The 18,747-nt window shown below is 41.3% G+C and overlaps 1 protein-coding gene across 2 annotated transcripts in view; it reads left to right on the top strand.

The window, feature by feature from the left end:
- Positions 1-18,747, top strand: part of BEND5 (BEN domain containing 5) — a 1,156,480-nt gene that overhangs the window by 870,292 nt on the left and 267,441 nt on the right. For both annotated transcript variants that reach the window (XM_036494566.2, XM_058681329.1), the window contains exon 6: positions 10,417-10,456. In XM_036494566.2, coding sequence (XP_036350459.2) covers positions 10,417-10,456 — 40 coding nt within the window. The remainder of the gene's footprint in view (positions 1-10,416; positions 10,457-18,747) is intronic.

Here is an 18,747-nt window from a genome sequence, read left to right as displayed (position 1 = left end):
TTTGAGGTCATGTTCAATTTCTTTTTAAAGTATTTTGTCATTTTCTTCAAATAGGTCTCCTACATTTTTGGTTAGATATATTCCCAGATACTTTATATTTTTCTCTGTTATTTTGAATGGTATCTTGCTGGTTAGATCTTTTTCCATCTTGGGGCTGTTTGCATACACTATGGCTGTTGATTTTTGTTCATTAATTTTGTACCCTGCCACTCTACCAAACTCGTATGAGTTCTAGCAGTCTCTGTATTGAGTCTCTTGGCTCTTCTACATAAAGAATCATATCATCTGCATATAGTGAAAGCTTGACTTCTTCGTTTCCCATTTGGATTCCTCTGGTTTCTTTTTCTTGTCTTATGGCCTCAGCGAGTACCTCTAGGACTATGTTGAATAGTAGTGGAGAAAGTGGACATCCCTGTCTTGTTCCAGATCTCAGTGGGAAGGGTTCCAGTTTTTCTCCATTCAATATGATGCTGGCGTTGGGTTTTCCATATATTGCTTTGATTATGTTGTGGATTTTTCCATCTATGCCTACCTTGTTTAGGGTTTTTAGCAGGAAGTTGTGTTGGATTTTGTCAAAAGCTTTTTCTGCATCTATTGATACTATCATGTGATTCTTGTTTTTCAGTTTTTGGATGTGGTGTATCACATTTATGGATTTCCGAATGTTGAACCATCCCTGCATTCCAGGGATGAATCCTACTTGATCCGGATGAATGATCTGCCTGATGTGTTTTTGAATTCTATTGGCTAGGATTTTGTTGAGAATCTTAGCATCAATGTTCATCAAAGAGATAGGCCTATAGTTTTCCTTCTGTGTTGGTTCTCTGTCTGGTTTTGGGATTAAGGTAATGTTGGCTTCATAGAATGAGTTTGGAAGGGTTGCTTCCTTTTCTATTGTTTTGAAGAGTTTGTAGAAGATTGGGGTTAGTTCTGTTCGGAATGTTTTGTAGAATTCTGCAGTGAAGCCGTCTGGGCCCGGGCTTTTCTTTGTTGGGAGATGTTTAATCACTGATTCAATCTCTGCTTCAGTTATGGGTTTGTTCAGGTCGTTTGTTGCCATTCTGTTAATCTGTTCCTTTTGATTGGTGAGTTTAGACCATTTGTGTTGAGAGTTAATACTGAGAGGTTGCGATTTTGCCCTGCCATACGTATGTGTTTTTGTGGGTGTTGATATCTGTGTAAATGCCCCTCCTTGTGTGGACTTTAGTGGGGAGACCTTCCTGTTTGCCATCTTTGCTTATGATTCGCCTCCTTTTTTTCTGGGTTTAGTGCATTTCTAAGGAGATTTTGTAGAGCTGGTTTTGTGCTGGCATATTCTTCTAATTTCTCTTTGCTATGGAAGTATCTGATTTTGTTCTCAAATACAAATGAGATCTTTGCTGGGTACAATAGTCTTGGTTGACAGTTGTTCTGATTCAGGATTTGGAAGATCTTTGTCCGTTCTCTTCTTGCTTGTAAGGTCTCTTCAGAGAAGTCAGCAGTGATTCTGATTGGTTTTCCCCTGTATGTGATCTTTTCTCTGCTTCGTACTTATCTCAGGATTCTTTCTTTGTCTTCGTTGGAGTGGAACTTGAGCACCGTATGTCTGGGTGAAGATCACTTTGGGTCATATCTGCTGGGAGTCCTCTGACCGTCCTGGATTTGGGCTGGGTTCATGTTCCAAGTGTTTTGGAAGTTTTCCTGTATAATTTCGTCGAGCACCATTTGCATTCCTGACTCTCTTTCCACTCCTTCAGGAAGGCCAATAATCCTAATATTCGATTTTCTGAGATTGTCTTTCATTTCTTGTATGGTCTTATTGGCTTTGTTCAGGCTTGTCTCCAGCTGTTTAATGAGCCAGGTATCTTCATTTTGCGTGTCTTCCATTTCAGAAATCCTCTCTTCTGCTGTATTTATTCTGTTGGTTAGGCTCTCAATTTTGTGCTCTAAGTCAGGATTTTACTTTTCATTTGTTGTATTTCTGTGACTATGTGGTTCTTGAATTCCTTGAAGTCCTCCCAATTCTTCTCATTGTCTCTGACAAATTTTAACATTATTTTTTTTTTAATTCCTTGTCTGGTAGAGCTTCCACGTCTTCATCTTGCATCTCTGAAATAGACATTGGCTTTTTATCCTTTATTGGTGGGGTGCTGGCTCTCTCATCTGGATCATTACCTTTTCTGGTATTTCTTCCCATTGTGTTAGTGTTTCTTTTTGAGAGACCCAGGCACCAGCGTGCTGAGTGGTCTCCAAGTGCTATCCTGCAGAGATCAGAGCCTGCAGGTGTGAAGTAGCAAGGTGCTGGAGTTTTCAAGGCACTTTTGGTGCGTCTCCAGTGCATTGGATCTCAGGGTGCCACTTCCAAGGCCCAGCGGATTCAAGGTGCACTCTCAGCTCTTCCCCTACACATATGTGACCATAGGGTGTGGGGCAATGAAGGCGCTCTCTGGGTGCACCCCCTGTGTGCGGGTTCACAGGGCACAGAGGATTCTAGGTGCTTTCTTGGTGTGTCCCCAGTGCCAGGGACTGCAGGGCATGGAGGTTCCAGGTGCTCTTTGGGAACGCCTCCTGCACGCGAATCTGCAGTGCCCTCCTGGTGCATCTCCTGGACTGTAGGGCGTGGAGTGTTCCAGGTGTTCTCTGGAAAAGCCTCCTTCGCAGGTCCACCCACCCCAGCACTTGCACGGGACCGCCCAGCCCAGAGGCGTGCACGTGTCCGCACAGCACAGAGGCATGCACGGTGCGCACAGCCCAGGGGCACATGAGGGCGTGGGTCAGAACAGCCTAGCTGTGTGCCAGTGCGCCTTCTCCTTGTCTCCTCAGCGTACAGGACTGCTGTGCGTCACCTCCAAGACACAGTTTCGACAGTTTCAAGGCACTTGCCCTGTGTCCCCAGGCACTGGAATCTCCGGGGGGAGGGGGGAAGTGGGGAGATGAGCACCAAGGATGTTTGGGCTCTGTGTGTGCCCCTGGAGGGTGAACTCTGGGAGCCTCTGACCCACTGCTGCCCCCACCCAGCTCACCCAAACCTCCGGCTCTTGCAGTCTGCCTCTGCTGCTGGTGAGGACCTTCGCCAATGTTGATCTCTCCAACCTTCCTTATCGTCTGGCTATGGTTCCTGGCGGCTCCTGGCGGCTCCTGGCGGCTCCTGGCGGCTGCAGCTCCCAAGGCTGCGGGTCCTGGCGGCTGCACTTAAACGTGACTCAGCAGGTCTGGAGCGGGACACTGTCTTCCCTGCCTTTTGTTTTATTTTGTTTTGTTTTTTTCCTGGTTGCTCTTCCGAGTTGTGTGGATTTTTTTTGCTCCACACTGTCCAGGGAACTTCACGCTCCTCTCCCTGCAGTTCTATGCTGCTCCACTTACGCTTTTGTCTCATTCTATCCCTCTCTGTGAGCTCCCTCACATCCATCCTCCTATGTCGGCCATCTTGGAAGCCACTGTATTTACTGTACCTTGACAATATGATGCTGGACTCTCTGCCATTGTCCTTGCCCGCAATGATGGACATATGACCCTGTATGAAGAACTATACTATAGTAATGATATAAGGGAACCCAGTGAGAGGGGGAGGGAATTGGGGAGTGGATAGGGGTAATCCCAGGGCCTATGGAACTGTAACATATGATGATAATAATAATTTTTTAAAAAGAAGTAAAATTAAAAAAGAAGATACTGTGGTACATCTACTTCGTGGAATACTACATAGCCATTTATAAGAAAGAAATCCTATCGTTTGCATCAAAATGGTCCCAACTGGAGACCATTAGGCTCAGTGAAATAAGCAAATCCCAAAGAACAAATATATGTTCTCTCTGATATAAGGCAAAATTCATGCAAAATACAAAACAAATAGATCCATAGGTGAATAAGTATATGCATATATTCTCATGCTTAAACTATAATGGAGACTGACATACCAGGAAGTGAAAATACATTTCATTAGGAATCTCAACTCCCAGATAAAAGAAGGACTGCCATGTAAAACAATGAAATATACCTTGTCAATATGATACTAAATCTTCTACCATTGTCTGTACCTACAATGACATGATACATTTGAATAGCAGAATGTCGATCTTGTAATTGTTAGTAAAGGACTCAACCACTGCGATTATATGAGGGAAAATGGTGAGAGAAGAACATGGGGAGGGGATTAAGGGAGTAATCCCTAAACCTACAAAAGCGTATCATGGAAAATAATAAAAATAATTTTACAAATACTTGCTGAATTGACACATGAGTCAATGGGTGCTTGTTGTGAATTGGAGATGAGGAAAGCTAGATTGTTCAACAAGAGCTCAGGTGGAAAGAAGGTCTTGTCAAGGGCAGGAGCTGAAGTGGGAGACAGGAGTGGGGTGGTGTACAGAGTGGTCAGGCAGATGAAAGACCAAAATGCCATGGCTGTGGGGTGATCCTGAGCCTGGTTTCCAAGACAGTGTTCCTCAGGTCTCCAGAGTCTCTCCTGTCTCTCTTCACAGAGGTACCTGGTCCCACCCGACTCCTGCCATCTGCCAGGCAACAGAACAAAACAATCAAGCCCGTATTTATTGTCTGGTCTTTGCTATGGAAAATAATAGCTCTTTTTGTTTGTTTTTCCAAATGAAATATTACTTTATAATATAAAAACTGCCTTGTTTTCAAATAACACATGAAATTTGTGGGAATTTTTTACACTGTCCCTGAATGCCAAGCTAAGACATCTAGTATTTGTCAAAAAATAGATGGGTATCATTAAATTATTGAAAGATGGGAATAAGTTTAATTTAAAGTGATTACTTCTGCAGCCACTTAGGAGAGTAGATTGGAGCAGCAGAGAGGAGAAGCAGAGCCTTTTAGAGAGAGATCAGCAGTATGTGTGAAATATCTCCTAAGGAGTTGGCAGTACCTCCGCATAGGACAGAGATGGGGGGCTGGGACCCCAAGTGGTCTATGGGAGGAGGAAACTGAGGCCAGGTGTAGGGGAAAGGCCTGCAAGAACAAGAGGTGTCTGTGTCCTGGGGCCAACTGTGTGCCTCTGTCCCTGTGGCCCACAACTCGGAAGGATGTTGAGTCCCACATCATGGAGGGACAAGAAATATCCAGTCATTACTGAGACTTCTATTTCAATCATCTGCTGTGTATGCTGTGAAAGACTGACTTGCTCCCAAGCACAGGGAACAAAACAGAACATATACTCAGTGATCATTCTCTTCCATCACCCAGAAGTGCACTCTTCCAACCAGTCCCAGAGCTCCCATAACTTGGTGTCCATTTTTTAACCTTAGCCTCATCCTTACCCATGCAGATGCAGAAGGTCAAATGTGCTATGACTCAATTCCTGAATTCCCAAAATAGAAACAGAGTTTTGAGGGAAAAAAAAGTTCTTGGGAAGTGTGTGAGTGTTATGTTTGCCGGGGGAGAAGAGACGTTGTCTTGGAAGAGGGGGAGCCAACAACAAAAACCTCTTCTGCCCAACTGAAGAGGACCTTATCCATCTTTCATCCTGGTTACAGGCAACAGCAAGTCCTTATTGAGGCATCTGTTGATCAGGTGAGCAGCTTGCCTCTAGATCAGAGAATTTAAGAGGACACAGCCTTGTGACCTCAGGGAACCCATTCAGACAGTGGAGAGGTGAAGGAGTGAATAGGTTGTCTGATGAAGTCAAGCCCAATATCCATCTCAGCCCTGACAGATTTTAAAAAGGCTTCACAGAAGACATGACATGAATTAAGACCCAAACAACGTATAGAATTGTCTTTCTATGCCAAGTAGATTGGATGTGCGATTGTTTCTCCAAGTAGGCGAAACAATAAAAGCAAATGCCTGGAAAGGAAAGCACAGCAAACTTGAGAACTGGAAGTGGTCCATCACAACTGGATGACTAGAGCTCAGATGGAGAGAACAGGCCCCAGAAGGCAGGAGCCAAGTCATGGAAGACCTCCAACAGCCGCTGAAGGTTACACTTTTATCCCATAGGAGCCTTGATAAGATTTAAGATGTACATTCTAGAAAATTCACTCCAGCTGCAATGTTGAGGATTAACAGGAGAAATTAGGCAAGACTAGAAATAGGGATATCAGTTAATCTGTTATAGAAGGCTATGTGCCAGTTAGAAGTGCAATGACTCAGCCCAAGGTAGCAGAGGACTGGAGCTGGCTCTCAGAAATCCTAGTGCTCCACCAGTCTGCCTATGGAACACTTTGTAGAGTAGGTCTTCATTTGTTGCTATGGGTCTAGTTCCTCTTAACCCTCTTAGCTAGTGTACACCCTTCTTATAGAAGCTATCTTGTATAACATGCTTAGGATAACACAGTTTGGAGGATGGGTTACTTCTTGGAATTCATCCCTTTGATTTTTTTTTTAGTCTGATGCTCATTCTACAGAATTCTTTCTGTAATTGTAATCAGAGGAGCTTCACATATGAACAGAAGAGTATCTTCCAGGTTGGATATTGCTCTGTAGTCTCTAGTCTTTATCTACACAAAAAGCTGTAGTAACTGCAGTTTTCAAACTGTTTTGTGTGATACTATAATCACGTGGCATCCTATTGCTATCTTGTTGGTTAATATTACTTTGCCTGAAAAGGATTAGAATCAAAATAATAGAGGAAGTAAAATGTATACATTAAAAATATGTGACTTATACTTCAAAATAATGACTCAGACTAGAGGCAGGTATTGAAGCACCACAGGTTAAGTGACTGCTTGGGACACTCCATCACATGTCAAAGTATCTGGGTTCAAGTCCTACTCAGCTTTCCATTCAGCTTCCTGCTAATGTGTACCCCGGGAGGCATCAGAGCAAGGTTCAAGGCCTTGGATTCTTGCCACATACATGGAAGCCCAGGAGTCAGTTCCCAGTTTCTGGCTCCTGCCTCAATCAGCCCTAGCTGTTGGCATTTGGGGAGTGAAACGGTAGAAGCAAAATCTTTCCTTCTCTTTTTCTTTTTCTGTCTCTTCCCATCCTAAATATCTCCCTTTTTACCCCTTTCTGTGTGTATGTGCCTATTTCTTTGTATCTCCTGTCTTTCAAATAAATGTAAATAAACTTAAAAAAAGATTTATGTATTTGAAAGGCATAATTACAGAAACAGAAAGAAAGAACCCAGGACCCAACACTTGGGCTTCATCCACTCCTGCAGCCAGGACTCAAACCAGTGTCCATATGTGATACCTTGGTCTACCAAGGAAGGATGGATGCAGGGCTGTTATACAATTAGAAGTAAAATTGACCTAATATGGCAACATGATTCACACCTCATCAGAAGCCCAAAGACTACCACACAAGCAAACTTAGACACATTCCTCTCCAACTGCATATGAAATTCCTTTATCTTAGGACAACTGTTCTCTCCCCGCCCTCTCTCGCCCACCCACACCCTCACACACACGGACACTGCCATTTCCACACATGTGAAGGCTCTACCTACACTGCAACTTTTGGTCATTTCAATAGCTGATGATTCCTGTCTGCCTACCAAACCTGCTCCCAGCCTCCCTCACTGACTTCACTTCCTCCTGTTAATGTTACAGATCCCACCATTCAGACAGCTCATGCTGTCCATATAAAAGGCTCAAGCCCATCTCAGCTCGTAACTAATCATAATTTAGTAATTTTTTGTGTTTAATTGGAACTAAGTTTATGTAACTGATTGAGAATTATTATTGTTTAAATCCCATTAATCATGCGCCTGGTTTTACAAATACTGTTTTCCATTGGTAAACTCGAAAAATTTTTGAAGGATTTGGGTAAAATTCTTTGAATGTTCCTGTTCTTAACTAAATTTCTGGTGTATACATCTCTGTTACCATGCGTATGGAACATATGGATTTTACAACCCTATCCAAAGAGCTAAAGGTTGAAACGAAAATTTACATTTCTGTGCTTGTGCCACTAGGTGGTGCACACATATGTCAGTGAACTGTAGGTTAAATGGTCTTGTCACTCGGTTAGATTTAAATTATCTCCAGAGGATAATTCAAAAGAACTGTGAGACTCCGAGTGGAGTCTGCAGAGGAGAAAGTATTGTTGGCTGCAGACATGTTGGGAGCAAAAAAATTACAAAGACACGGAAACCTAAAGATGTGACAGAGGAAGTCTCAGAGAGGGAGGAGCATGTGGGCCATCCATGCTGATCTGTGACTATGTAACAAGAGCGTTACAAGTGGAGCAAGTTGACATTAAACATTCCTTCCAGATCTTTGCTCAAGGCACTGCAGGCGTAGAAATGAAATGGCATGGCCTTGTCCTGAAGTGAGAGAGACAAGGAAACAGACAAGACACGAAACATGGTACAACACATAGAGCTGCAAGACTCACTGGAAGAATAAAGCAGGAAATATTCCTTCTGTTCCAAGGAAGGAAGAGAAGGGGCTGGTGTATGTCGATTGTCATGGATATCTTAAGAAGTAAGGAGGGCTCTCCAGGAAGATTGCAGGAGGATTGGCAGAGGGCTCAGCATGAACACAGGCAGTGAGATTTTAAAAATAACATGGATGTAACATTAGCTCGCTCGAGCCCAGCAGTACTTAATAAAGGCTATTCTAGGCCACAATGATACAACTAAGATGAACAATGGATGTTCCAGCACCTTACGTTGCTTGTTATCTGACAAGGAAGACACACATACACAGGAAACTGCAGCTTGAGACAAGAACTAAAATATGGTCCCTTTTAAATGCTGACTTTGACCTTGAACCACACCAGCCTACACCACGTCCTGGATCTGGAGGCTCTTGACAAACTCTGAAGTAGCTGTTGCACTTGACTGCTTCAGAAATGTGTCACTGACATATTTCAGGCTCACGTGCTCATGTTAGCGTTGCCAAGTTTGAGATCAGAGACATTCAGTCAGTTATACAAAGCCACACTCAAAAGCCAAGACACATGCCCAGACCTGCCTGACTCCTAGCAGATTTTCTTGCATTTTTTTCTACTGGACTCTGGGTGCAGAGTCACCAGTTAGCATCTTAGTTTAGAAATAGATACTCCTCAGGGTGCAGAGTCACCAGTTAGCATCTTAGTTTAGAAATAGATACTCCTCAGGTACACAGACCTCCTTCACAAGCTGTGATCATCACAAAGTCAAGGTTATGGAAAAATAAGGATTCTTCCAGAGTGCATGAAGAAGGTGCCAAAGCACACAGGTTGGCTTTGGCAAGACAGCTTGAGCCAATTTCCCCATTGGCCCAGCACTGTGTTTGGGAAGGAAAGCGAGCTGGTCCCAGCATTCCTTCCTAGCAGGCCGAGTGTGTGTTTCTTTTCAGCAGAAGAATCTGTGCTCCCTATGTAGTTCAGTGACATCTTGCAGTTGCATTGTTTGTTTGAAAATGTTCAACTGGAATGAGTTACCAGCTGGCAGGAGAGTAGGGCTTTGTGATTGCAAAGGTCTTGAAAGGATGCAGACTTGATTTTAGGCCCATGAGAAGTCACTGATGTGAGGGTGTGCGGGGTGGCGGGGCTGTTATGGAAGAGGAGTGTAATGAAGAGGTAAAGGCAGATGGGTTGGAACATAGCCAAGGGGGTTGCAGGATGAAATACCAGGTGATCAGAAATTCCTGTTCTCTGTAGCCTGGAAAGAAAATGCTTCTCAATGAGTGCTTTTCTTAAGAAAACAATCATACAGAGTTCCAGCACAGCTTATGGAAACATAAATGTAGACAGGCACAGGTGAACAGGAAGAAAAGCATAAAGAATTGTGACTGGAATCTTTAAGGGAGCTCTTCTCTGCTGCCCCACCTCAGCATCCCAAACCCATTTCTGTACACAGGTTCCATGACATCCACTCAGGTGGTTTTCCAGCAGGTATGCTGTGATAGGGTACAACCAGCCAGTTGAGCTACTGACAGTAATCACCCCAGCCTATGGGGAACCAAGGCCATTTGCTTCCAAATACAAATGGCCTGATCAATCTAGCCTGATAGTCTTACACAATGTTATTTTGGATGAATGATGTGTGATGCAAAGACATAAAGATGTTACGGAAGAAATGATTTGATCATTGCCAATTGAGATTCGCATGGCTTTGCTGAGCAGGTTTAAGAAATAAACAAGTTCAGAAGTATCTGGGTTAGGAAGAAAGATCTAGATAGTGATACTAACACATGTATCCAACTCAAAGAGGGCTGCCAGGATATAAGACCCTCGACCAGAGCGAAGAGGAAACCAAAGGGATCTGGTGCTGGAGAAGGAGTTTCCTGAGTGCAAGTTTGACTGGAAAGCCTTCCAGGGTCTCAGCTCCAACCATTTATGTTTCCAAAGACAAATGAAGAGGTCACCCAGTCCCCAATGTCTCTGCGGTGCAAGTCCTCTCTGCAGAATTATGAGCGAACAGCTTGTTTGGTACAATTTGCCCTGATCTGTGGGACTGAACACCCACTTTGCATGTCCTCCCTGGCCTGCTTTGCATAAGCATAACTGGCTCTAATCAGCACACTCACAATATGTTTTCTTTTGCAGCAACAGCGGCAGCTTGAGCTCCTGACAATAACCAGCCCTGGTGAGTAGGTGTGGCTGTGCCGTTTGGGCCTTTTGTGATTACCTGCAGTGATGCCTTATTGCCTATCCCAATGCAATGCTTTCCATCTTCCTTTGACCCCATGATTGAATGGCAGAACTCATGCGCCATGATTGTCTTCCTCCCTTTCCGTCTACCCTGTGCTACTTCCTTTTCTGCCCTTCAGCTCCGGGCTGCATCTTCTTGACTCTGCCAGTCAGGTTCTCTGCAAATCCATCTTGGAATCATAGTGAGGAAATTGCTAAGTAGGTGCCTTGGCAGGAAAGGCGAATGACCCAGGAGGAAGAGTTCATCTGGGAAAGCGACCAAAATCTGGTCACTTGGCTGTGTTTAAACCAAGATGACTTTTGCTTCTCATTTTTTTTAGGAGACAGTCAAGTCACCCAACACATTTTGGCCATGGAATTAGAAAGCCCTTTGTTTCCACCAGCCCTGACATCCAGCCCAGCAAGGGGCTGAGCAGTTTATTCTTGGCCAGAGATGTTTTACTATGTTTGGGAAGTTTGCAGCTATAGGAGATAAGGTTCTCTTTCACAAGTATTGGGATGCTGATAACACCAGTAGGGTTGGAGGGCACTGAAGAGTGGAAGTGGTGGCATAGCTTCTCTCAAAGGTGGTATTCACTATAATTAACAGCCTTAGTGATCACTGGATATGCCGGGTAATAACAGTTGAGTTTACAGACTATAAGAAGGGGTTACTGTGGCAGAGGGGTCCTAGGGGCTAGTTTGCAATAAATATTTCTCCTTTTTTGTTGAGAAAAAGACTCTCTTCTGGGTCAAGATTCCCCAAAAGGTGTGGTATGGCACATAGTAGACTATAGATAGGCTACATCTATGGGAAGGTGGGAGCTGTTCATCCATTCAGTGTGCCAGACAAGTATTACTCTGTGTACCATTATTTGGAAAGATAAGGAAGTGCCACTAAACCATGGACTATATGGACAACTCTATTCTATGTCAAGAAAACGTCCAAGTGGCTATCTCTCACTATCAAATTCACCCTCATTTCCTACCTCGCCAGAAGCTGTAGCAGCTAGGGCAAGTTCACTTCCTCTATACATTTGCCAGTAGAAGGTTCTAAATGGCCTTTCCTTCTCACCAGCCCATCATCAACACAAGCAGCACTGTGGTTGGATGCTCTGACTCCTCATAGCCTAGGCAACTCTGAAAATGCCAACTGGAAATTTGGAAGCCTTGACAATCCATGTGCTACCTTCTTCAAAAGCTTACTTTTTGTTATTAATAATTTCAGATAAACAAAAAAGGATATAGACATGGTCAGTAGCCATTTACACCATGCCTTTATCATACCAACATTGTGCCATTTGTCCCACATCTCCTATTTAAAATATATGGAGAGAAAAATAGAATTAGTACTTTTCTATATTCCTATTTGATTGCATCACTCTCCTTTTTCCCTCTAGGTAATCATTACTGTAAACCAGTATTTTTTCATATAACCCGAAAATATACCTAGTGCTGTTTCAAAAATTTCTATAAATGATGCCATACTATAAATGTCATTCTGTGACTCTTTCACCAATCAATATTTTATTTATTTATTATTTTTAATTCATTAATTACATTGTATTATATGACACAGTTTCATAGGTACTTGGATTCTCCCCATCCCTCCCCAAACCCTCCCACCATGGTGGATTCCTCCACCTTGTTGCATAACCACAGTTCAAGTTCAGTTGAGATTTCCCCATTGCAAGCATATACCAAACATAGAGTCCAGCATCTTATTGTCCAGTCAAGTTCAACGGCTTCTTAGGTATACCCTCTCTGGTTTGAAGACAGAGCCAGCAGAGTATCATCCTGATCAATTAAAAGCTCCAACATACCATCAGCAAAAATTTACATCATTATGGAATTAATTGACATAGTAATGAGTAACCAATATGTTAAAAGTAAATGCAAGTTCTTAACCACCTTCTCTGACCACCTCATTGACATTTCTATTTTAGTTTATACACAACATATAACATACATAACATAACATGTTATATATAACATCATATCATCTTAAATTAAAGCAAACATGTGGTATTTAACCTTTTGGGATTGGCTCATTTCCCTTAGCATTATGGTTTCCAGTTGGGCCCATTTGGCCACAAAGAATTGCATTTTGGTTTTTTTATAGCTGAGTAGTATTCCATGGAGTAGATGAACCATAGTTTTCTTATCCAATCCTCTGCTGATGGGCATTTTGGCTGCTTCCATGTTTTTGCAATTACTGATTGTGCTGCTAGGAACATAGGAGTGCATGTTGGTTTCTCATAAAACACAGCCTCTATGGAAATCAGTATGGAGAACATTCAAACAACTCAAAATCAACATACCGTATGATCCAGCAATAGCACTCCTAGGAATATATCCAGAACACCAATCAATATTGAATTATTTAAATTCATCCATGTTAGTCCACTGCTGCATAGTTTTTTTCTGGATGATAGGATTGTAATTTGACCATTCTTATTGCAATTTAAGTTAGTTATAGTTTTCAATTGCAAGCAATGTCATCAAGAACAAGTATACACGTGTCTTTTTGTGCATAAATGACAATTTTTCTAGGGTCCATCACCAGGAATTACTGATTATATGCATTTCACATTCCTTATGCACTGGCCACTTGTTTGCTAAAATAGTTGAGCAAATTCACATGTCCAATAATGGAATCTAAATGCTTCCATATCTGTGCATCCACAATACTAGAAATTCTCAGACTTAACATTTCCCCAGCTGGAATATCAATGTGAATGGTACTCCATCTTATCATGTGCGCTTCCCTGGTTACTGGTGAGGGTGAGTATTCTTTCATTTATTTATTTGCACTTTGGTTTCTCCTGTGAACTGAATTTTGATATTCTTTGTCCCATTCCCTTGGGTTTGGTTTTTAAATCAATTTGTAAGCATGTATTATTCTGAACATCAATATTGTGTCATTAATATGCATTGCAAATGTCTTTTCCAAAGCCATCACTCATATTTCTTGTTTATCGTGTGCTTTGTTTAATGAAAGATTTCAAAATTTCCAATGCGGCTGGGTGTAATCAGTTTGTTGGTTCTTGAGATTTGCTTCTGTGACTTATTTAAGAGCCTGGCTATCATATTCTTCCATATTTACTTCTAGAATTTATCAAGTTCTGTATGACAGATGACTCTATGTGACTCTTCTGTCTCATTTACAACCATCTATGTATGAGTTAGGAATTTAAAATTTTGTTCCTTTAAGTCCTTTGTCTCAGAACCATACAGTACTAGTCTTACCTTTCCCTATCCATCAGCCATTATAAATTGGATGCATAGCAATTTTCGTATTTACAGAATACTTCTGACTTATTTTTCTGCTATTCCATTGTCTTACCACTTTACGTACCTCTACATTGATTCCACAATATATTTTGATATCATCATCATCATTGCCAAAGAGATATTATTAGACCCTTCCCTTTCATATGTATCTTTTAAAAGTTATGACCGTAGTTTTAAAATACAATTTAAGAATTCCTGTGTTGTGACAGGTGAGTTTATCTGTTCATATTGAGTATAACTGATATATTTGAGCTTATTTCTACCACTATATTTCTCTCTTCTCCTTATCACAAGTTTTCTCTATTTCATTCTTTTACCATGACTTTTGGGAGGTTTTGGGTTTTTTATGTTGTCTGCTTCTCCCCTCTATAGATTTAGAGAATACAGATTTTATCTCTGCATAGTGGCCATACATTTTACAAGTTATTCAAAATTTCTTTGATCCTTTCAGCCACAAAAGAGCCTTAGAATGTTTTAGCCACCTGCACATATAACCATTGCCCTATCATCACCTACTTATTGTTACTTGAATTTTCAAGTTAACCTTTACAAAGAAGATGAACAATGTGTTATTGTTGCTATTATTTCTATTTGCTATCTGATTTTGCCCACACAGATTATGAATTATTTGTACTCTCTTCTTTCTCGTACCTCAAGACTTTCCTATTTTGCTTTACTGAAGCGTATCCTTTGATTGCCATCGTAATGACAATGCGTGGGGAACTCTGGTAGTCTGTCCATGTCACTGTTTGAACCTTTCTCAAGTGTCAATTGAGCTAGGTTAAAATTCTAGTTTGAGGAAGACTTTTTTTTGCACCTTGAGGATTCTTTCTTGCATCTATAGAAGTCTGCCATTATATAATTGCTTTTGATGACCTACTTTTCTTGGGTAGGTTTCAAAGACTTTAAAAAAAAATCATAACGCTCTGCCTTTTCACTGTGATGTGTCTAGATTTCAATCCTTTTTCATTTAAACATGGATAGACTTTCTCCTTATATTTGTAATTTCCTTTAATTTGAGGACGCTATTGGCAAATTATCTTTTCAAATACTTTTATACTTTTTTTTTATTCTCAAATAAATTCCTATATTGAATAAGTGTTGGGTTCTACCAAGAGGCCTGTCTTGGTTCTTAGCTGATTTTTCATAATTTTTATTATGTTATCTTACTGCACTGATTCCAGTTTCTCATAAGTAACTTGCATACAGAAATGTACTTTCTGACCATGTCTAGTCTATATTTTTTCTCTTTTTCAATATTTCAATGACTATATGTTTTTCATTCCCAAGAGTTCTAATTTGGTTCATATCCACCTGTTCTTGTTTTATTTCTGCCTATTCTGTTTCATAATTTCTTGTTCTGTTTTAATGTCTTCAGTTGTTTCTTTGAACAGCTTCAATATGCTTATTTTAAAATTTTTGTTCCATAAAGTAAGTTTCATCTGGAGAGAATTCAACTCAGAGTTGTTGGTTTGGGTTGGTATCATTTTTAGCATTCAAACTTCTTCATGTGTTTTGAAGTTTTAACTTATAGGATCATTTTGGAAAGGAAGTGTTCTGGTTGTCTCTCCACAGTCCCCAAGCCCCTCTAAACTGTCTTGTTCTGCAGCGATTTTGTGATTTTCTCTGTCCACATCTTCAGGCGAGGACCTGGCGAATATTGGAAACCTAGCAGATCCAATGAAACAACATTAACAGAATGGCCTGGCACTGCTCCTAGGTCCTCACTATGTATTTCCCATTTAACCAGCCTCTGCATAAGAATATCTCCCCAAGGTTGTGCAGCAACCTTCTTCCTATGATCCCTTCACAACTTTGTAGGCCTACCCAAGGGCTCTTGCTCCAGGCAGAAGCTTGTTGTTCTCCATCTCATTTGCGTCCCTTTGTTCCATAGTAGGCTACTGCCTGCTTCTTCCAGAACTCAGCAAGCCAGGAGCATCAGAACAACTTACAGTTTCTGTATAATTCGATTTCTTGGTGACACATCTCTCTCTCAATGGAGCCTAATAGTATATTTTTATTTATTTGCTTTCATATTTTATGCAATGTAGAAATTTTGTAGCAGTATATGGATATACTGAAGTATGAAATCACTTAGTCCCTTGACCCAGAAGTGTAACTATAGTGTCTTCTTTAATTTTTCAAAAACGTATCCTCCAACAGCATTTTCAATATACAGGACACACAATAAAGAAATCTTCCACTCCTCTCCAAATAAAGCCATTTCTACCAAACTAAGAATAGAGACTGCTATTTTATATACAAAAATGTGTATGCAATTTGAAAAAATGAATAAAATAATGCTACCTAAATTGGTTTACTTGAATATATTGTATTTTCCCATGTTATTAAATATTTACTATGAGGGAACTTTATATAGACAAAAAATTTCCTTTGTATTTTTATCTTTATCTGTGACATATTAAGCTATTCTTGATTATTTAACTACAGATAACATTGTAATCAACATTCTTGTATAAATTTTTTCATGCATCTCTAATTGTATCTGTATCAAAAAATTATTGAAGAAAGATATGCTTCATTCACCAGCTATGACACTGAAGTGTCAGGGATATTCTAAATTCTTTCTTTTTTTCAAGATTTCTTTCTTTGTTTATTTAAAAGGTAGAGTATCAGGGAAAGAGGGAGAGAGATCTTCCATTATCTGATTTATTCTACAAATGACTGCCACATCTAGAGCTAGACCAGGCCAATGCCAGAAGCCAGGGTTTTCTTCTGGGCATCCCACTAGATGCACTGGGCTAATCTTCCACTGCCTTCCCAGGTGTATTAACAGGAAGCTGGATTAGAAATGGAACAGCTGGGACTTGGATCCCTTGGGATGCCACTGTTGTGGACAGAGGCTTAACTCACTATGTCACAGTAACATTGTAACTTTTAAAAAGTGAAGAGACAAAAGTTTCTTCAGCACATGCACCTACTCTACTCTATATCACTTTTTTTTTAAAGATTTATTCATTTTAGTACAAAGTCAGATATACAGAGAGGAGGAGAGACAGAGAGGAAGATCCTCCGTCTGATGATTCACTCCCCAAGTGAGCCGCAATGGCCGGTGCGCGCTGATCCGAAGCCGGGAACCAGGAACCCCCTCCGGGTCTCCCACATGGGTGCAGGGTCCCAATGCATTGGGCCATCCTCGACTGCCCCCCCCCCAGGCCACAGGCAGGGAGCTGGATGGAAAGTGGAGCTGCCGGGATTAGAACCGGCGCCCATAGGGGATCCCGGGGCGTTCAAGGCGAGGACTTTAGCCGTTAGGCCATGCCGCCGGACACTCTATATCACTTTCACTGTGCATCCAGACTAACCAAGAATCTTATACTCGGATTTCTTAATTTGGATTTCTTTAAAGCAGACTCTGAGACAAAAATTTTAGGTCAAATAGTTTATTTGGGAGGTGCAGGTAGAGAACTGAAATGGAAAAGGAATAAAAACAATGAAGCTTCATTACTGAATAAGCTATTACAGAGGGCAGTAGTTCCCACTCTGGAGGACTCCGAAAACATATGGAAAATAAGCCACCAAGTTACCTCCTTGAGGGGCAAAAAAGAAGCAAGAGAGAAGATAGAGCAGATAACTCCCTGATATTTCCAATCTGCCCCGTATGTGGAAGTAGCAGATTGCAGTGAGCAGAGACAGCCCTCCAGATGAGTGTGCAGGTATCAGTAATTGCAAGTTATTTGACACATACAGAAACAATAAGCACCAAGAGTCTGTGAGATTGTAGGAGATGCAGAAAGCACGTGCCATGGTGACCTTCGTGGCTAGGGAGAAAGAGGGGTAGGTGGTGAGCCACGACTCTGCTTTTAAAAGCATCTTGGGTCACTTCTTCCCTGATTTTCTCACTCAAAGCAATTCATATGGCCACTTTCAAATCCAACAGAATAGAGCTGCATCACCTTCCCACAGGAAGAACACCACAGTGAGAAGAACTAGAATATTTGGCAATGACAATATACTTTCTCACATTTCTGGAAGGTTTTTTTTTTTTTTAAATTCCCATTATCAAGTTAAAAGTGCCAGTCACAACTTTTTAAAAATTACTTATTTTTGTATTTATTTGAAAAGTAGAGAGCTAGAGGCACACTGAGATCTTCCATCTGCTTCCATCTTTCCCAAATGCCTGTAATAGCCAAGGCTAGACCATTCTGAAGCTAGGAGCCCAGAAGTCATCCACGTCTCCTACAGAGGTGACAGGGACTCATGTACTTGAACAGTCACCACCACCTCTCAGGGGGCATTAGCAGGAAGCTGGAGTAAGACATATTGAATGCTTACTCCATAGGTTTAAAAAAATACTGGTTTCTGGACTGGGAGCTGTTTAGCCATTGATCCGGGTGCTTGCATACCATAACAAATGCCTGCCTGAGTTTGAGTCCCAGATCTACTCCCATTTCCAGCTTCGTACTGATGTGAATTCTGGGAGGCAGCAGGTGATAGTTCAACTCAGGTTCAAGTCACCCCCATAAGAGCCAGATTGACTTCCTGGCTTCTAGCTCTGGCCTGGCCTAGACCTAGATTCTGCAGGTATTTAGGGAGCAAAACAACAGATGAGGGAATTTTCTGGCTTTTCTTCTCTCTCTCTCTCCTCTTTTCTTTCTCTGCCAAAATAATAAAATAAGTATAGTACCCCTCTTTCAAAACAGTTTAAATCAATAACAGCTTAATTAATTGAGATACAATTAATATACCAGACAATCAATCCTTCACATTGCACAGTCTTGTGGTTTCAATGTGTTCACACAATTGTGCAGCCCTCACCACAGACTAATTCTACCATGTTATTACCACCACAAATAGAAGCTCTAATGATTAGCAGTCAATCATCATCTCCCCATTCCCTGGAAACCACTGATCTATTTTATGTCTGCATGCATTTTCCTAGTCCATACATTTCATGCCAGTGGAATTGGGTTATTTCTATAGCTTTTTATG

This window comes from Ochotona princeps, chromosome 2 (assembly GCF_030435755.1).
Source record: "Ochotona princeps isolate mOchPri1 chromosome 2, mOchPri1.hap1, whole genome shotgun sequence".
Classification (NCBI taxonomy): domain Eukaryota; kingdom Metazoa; phylum Chordata; class Mammalia; order Lagomorpha; family Ochotonidae; genus Ochotona; species Ochotona princeps.
Note: the sequence above shows the minus strand (reverse complement) of the source record. Positions and strands in the feature narration are given on the sequence as shown.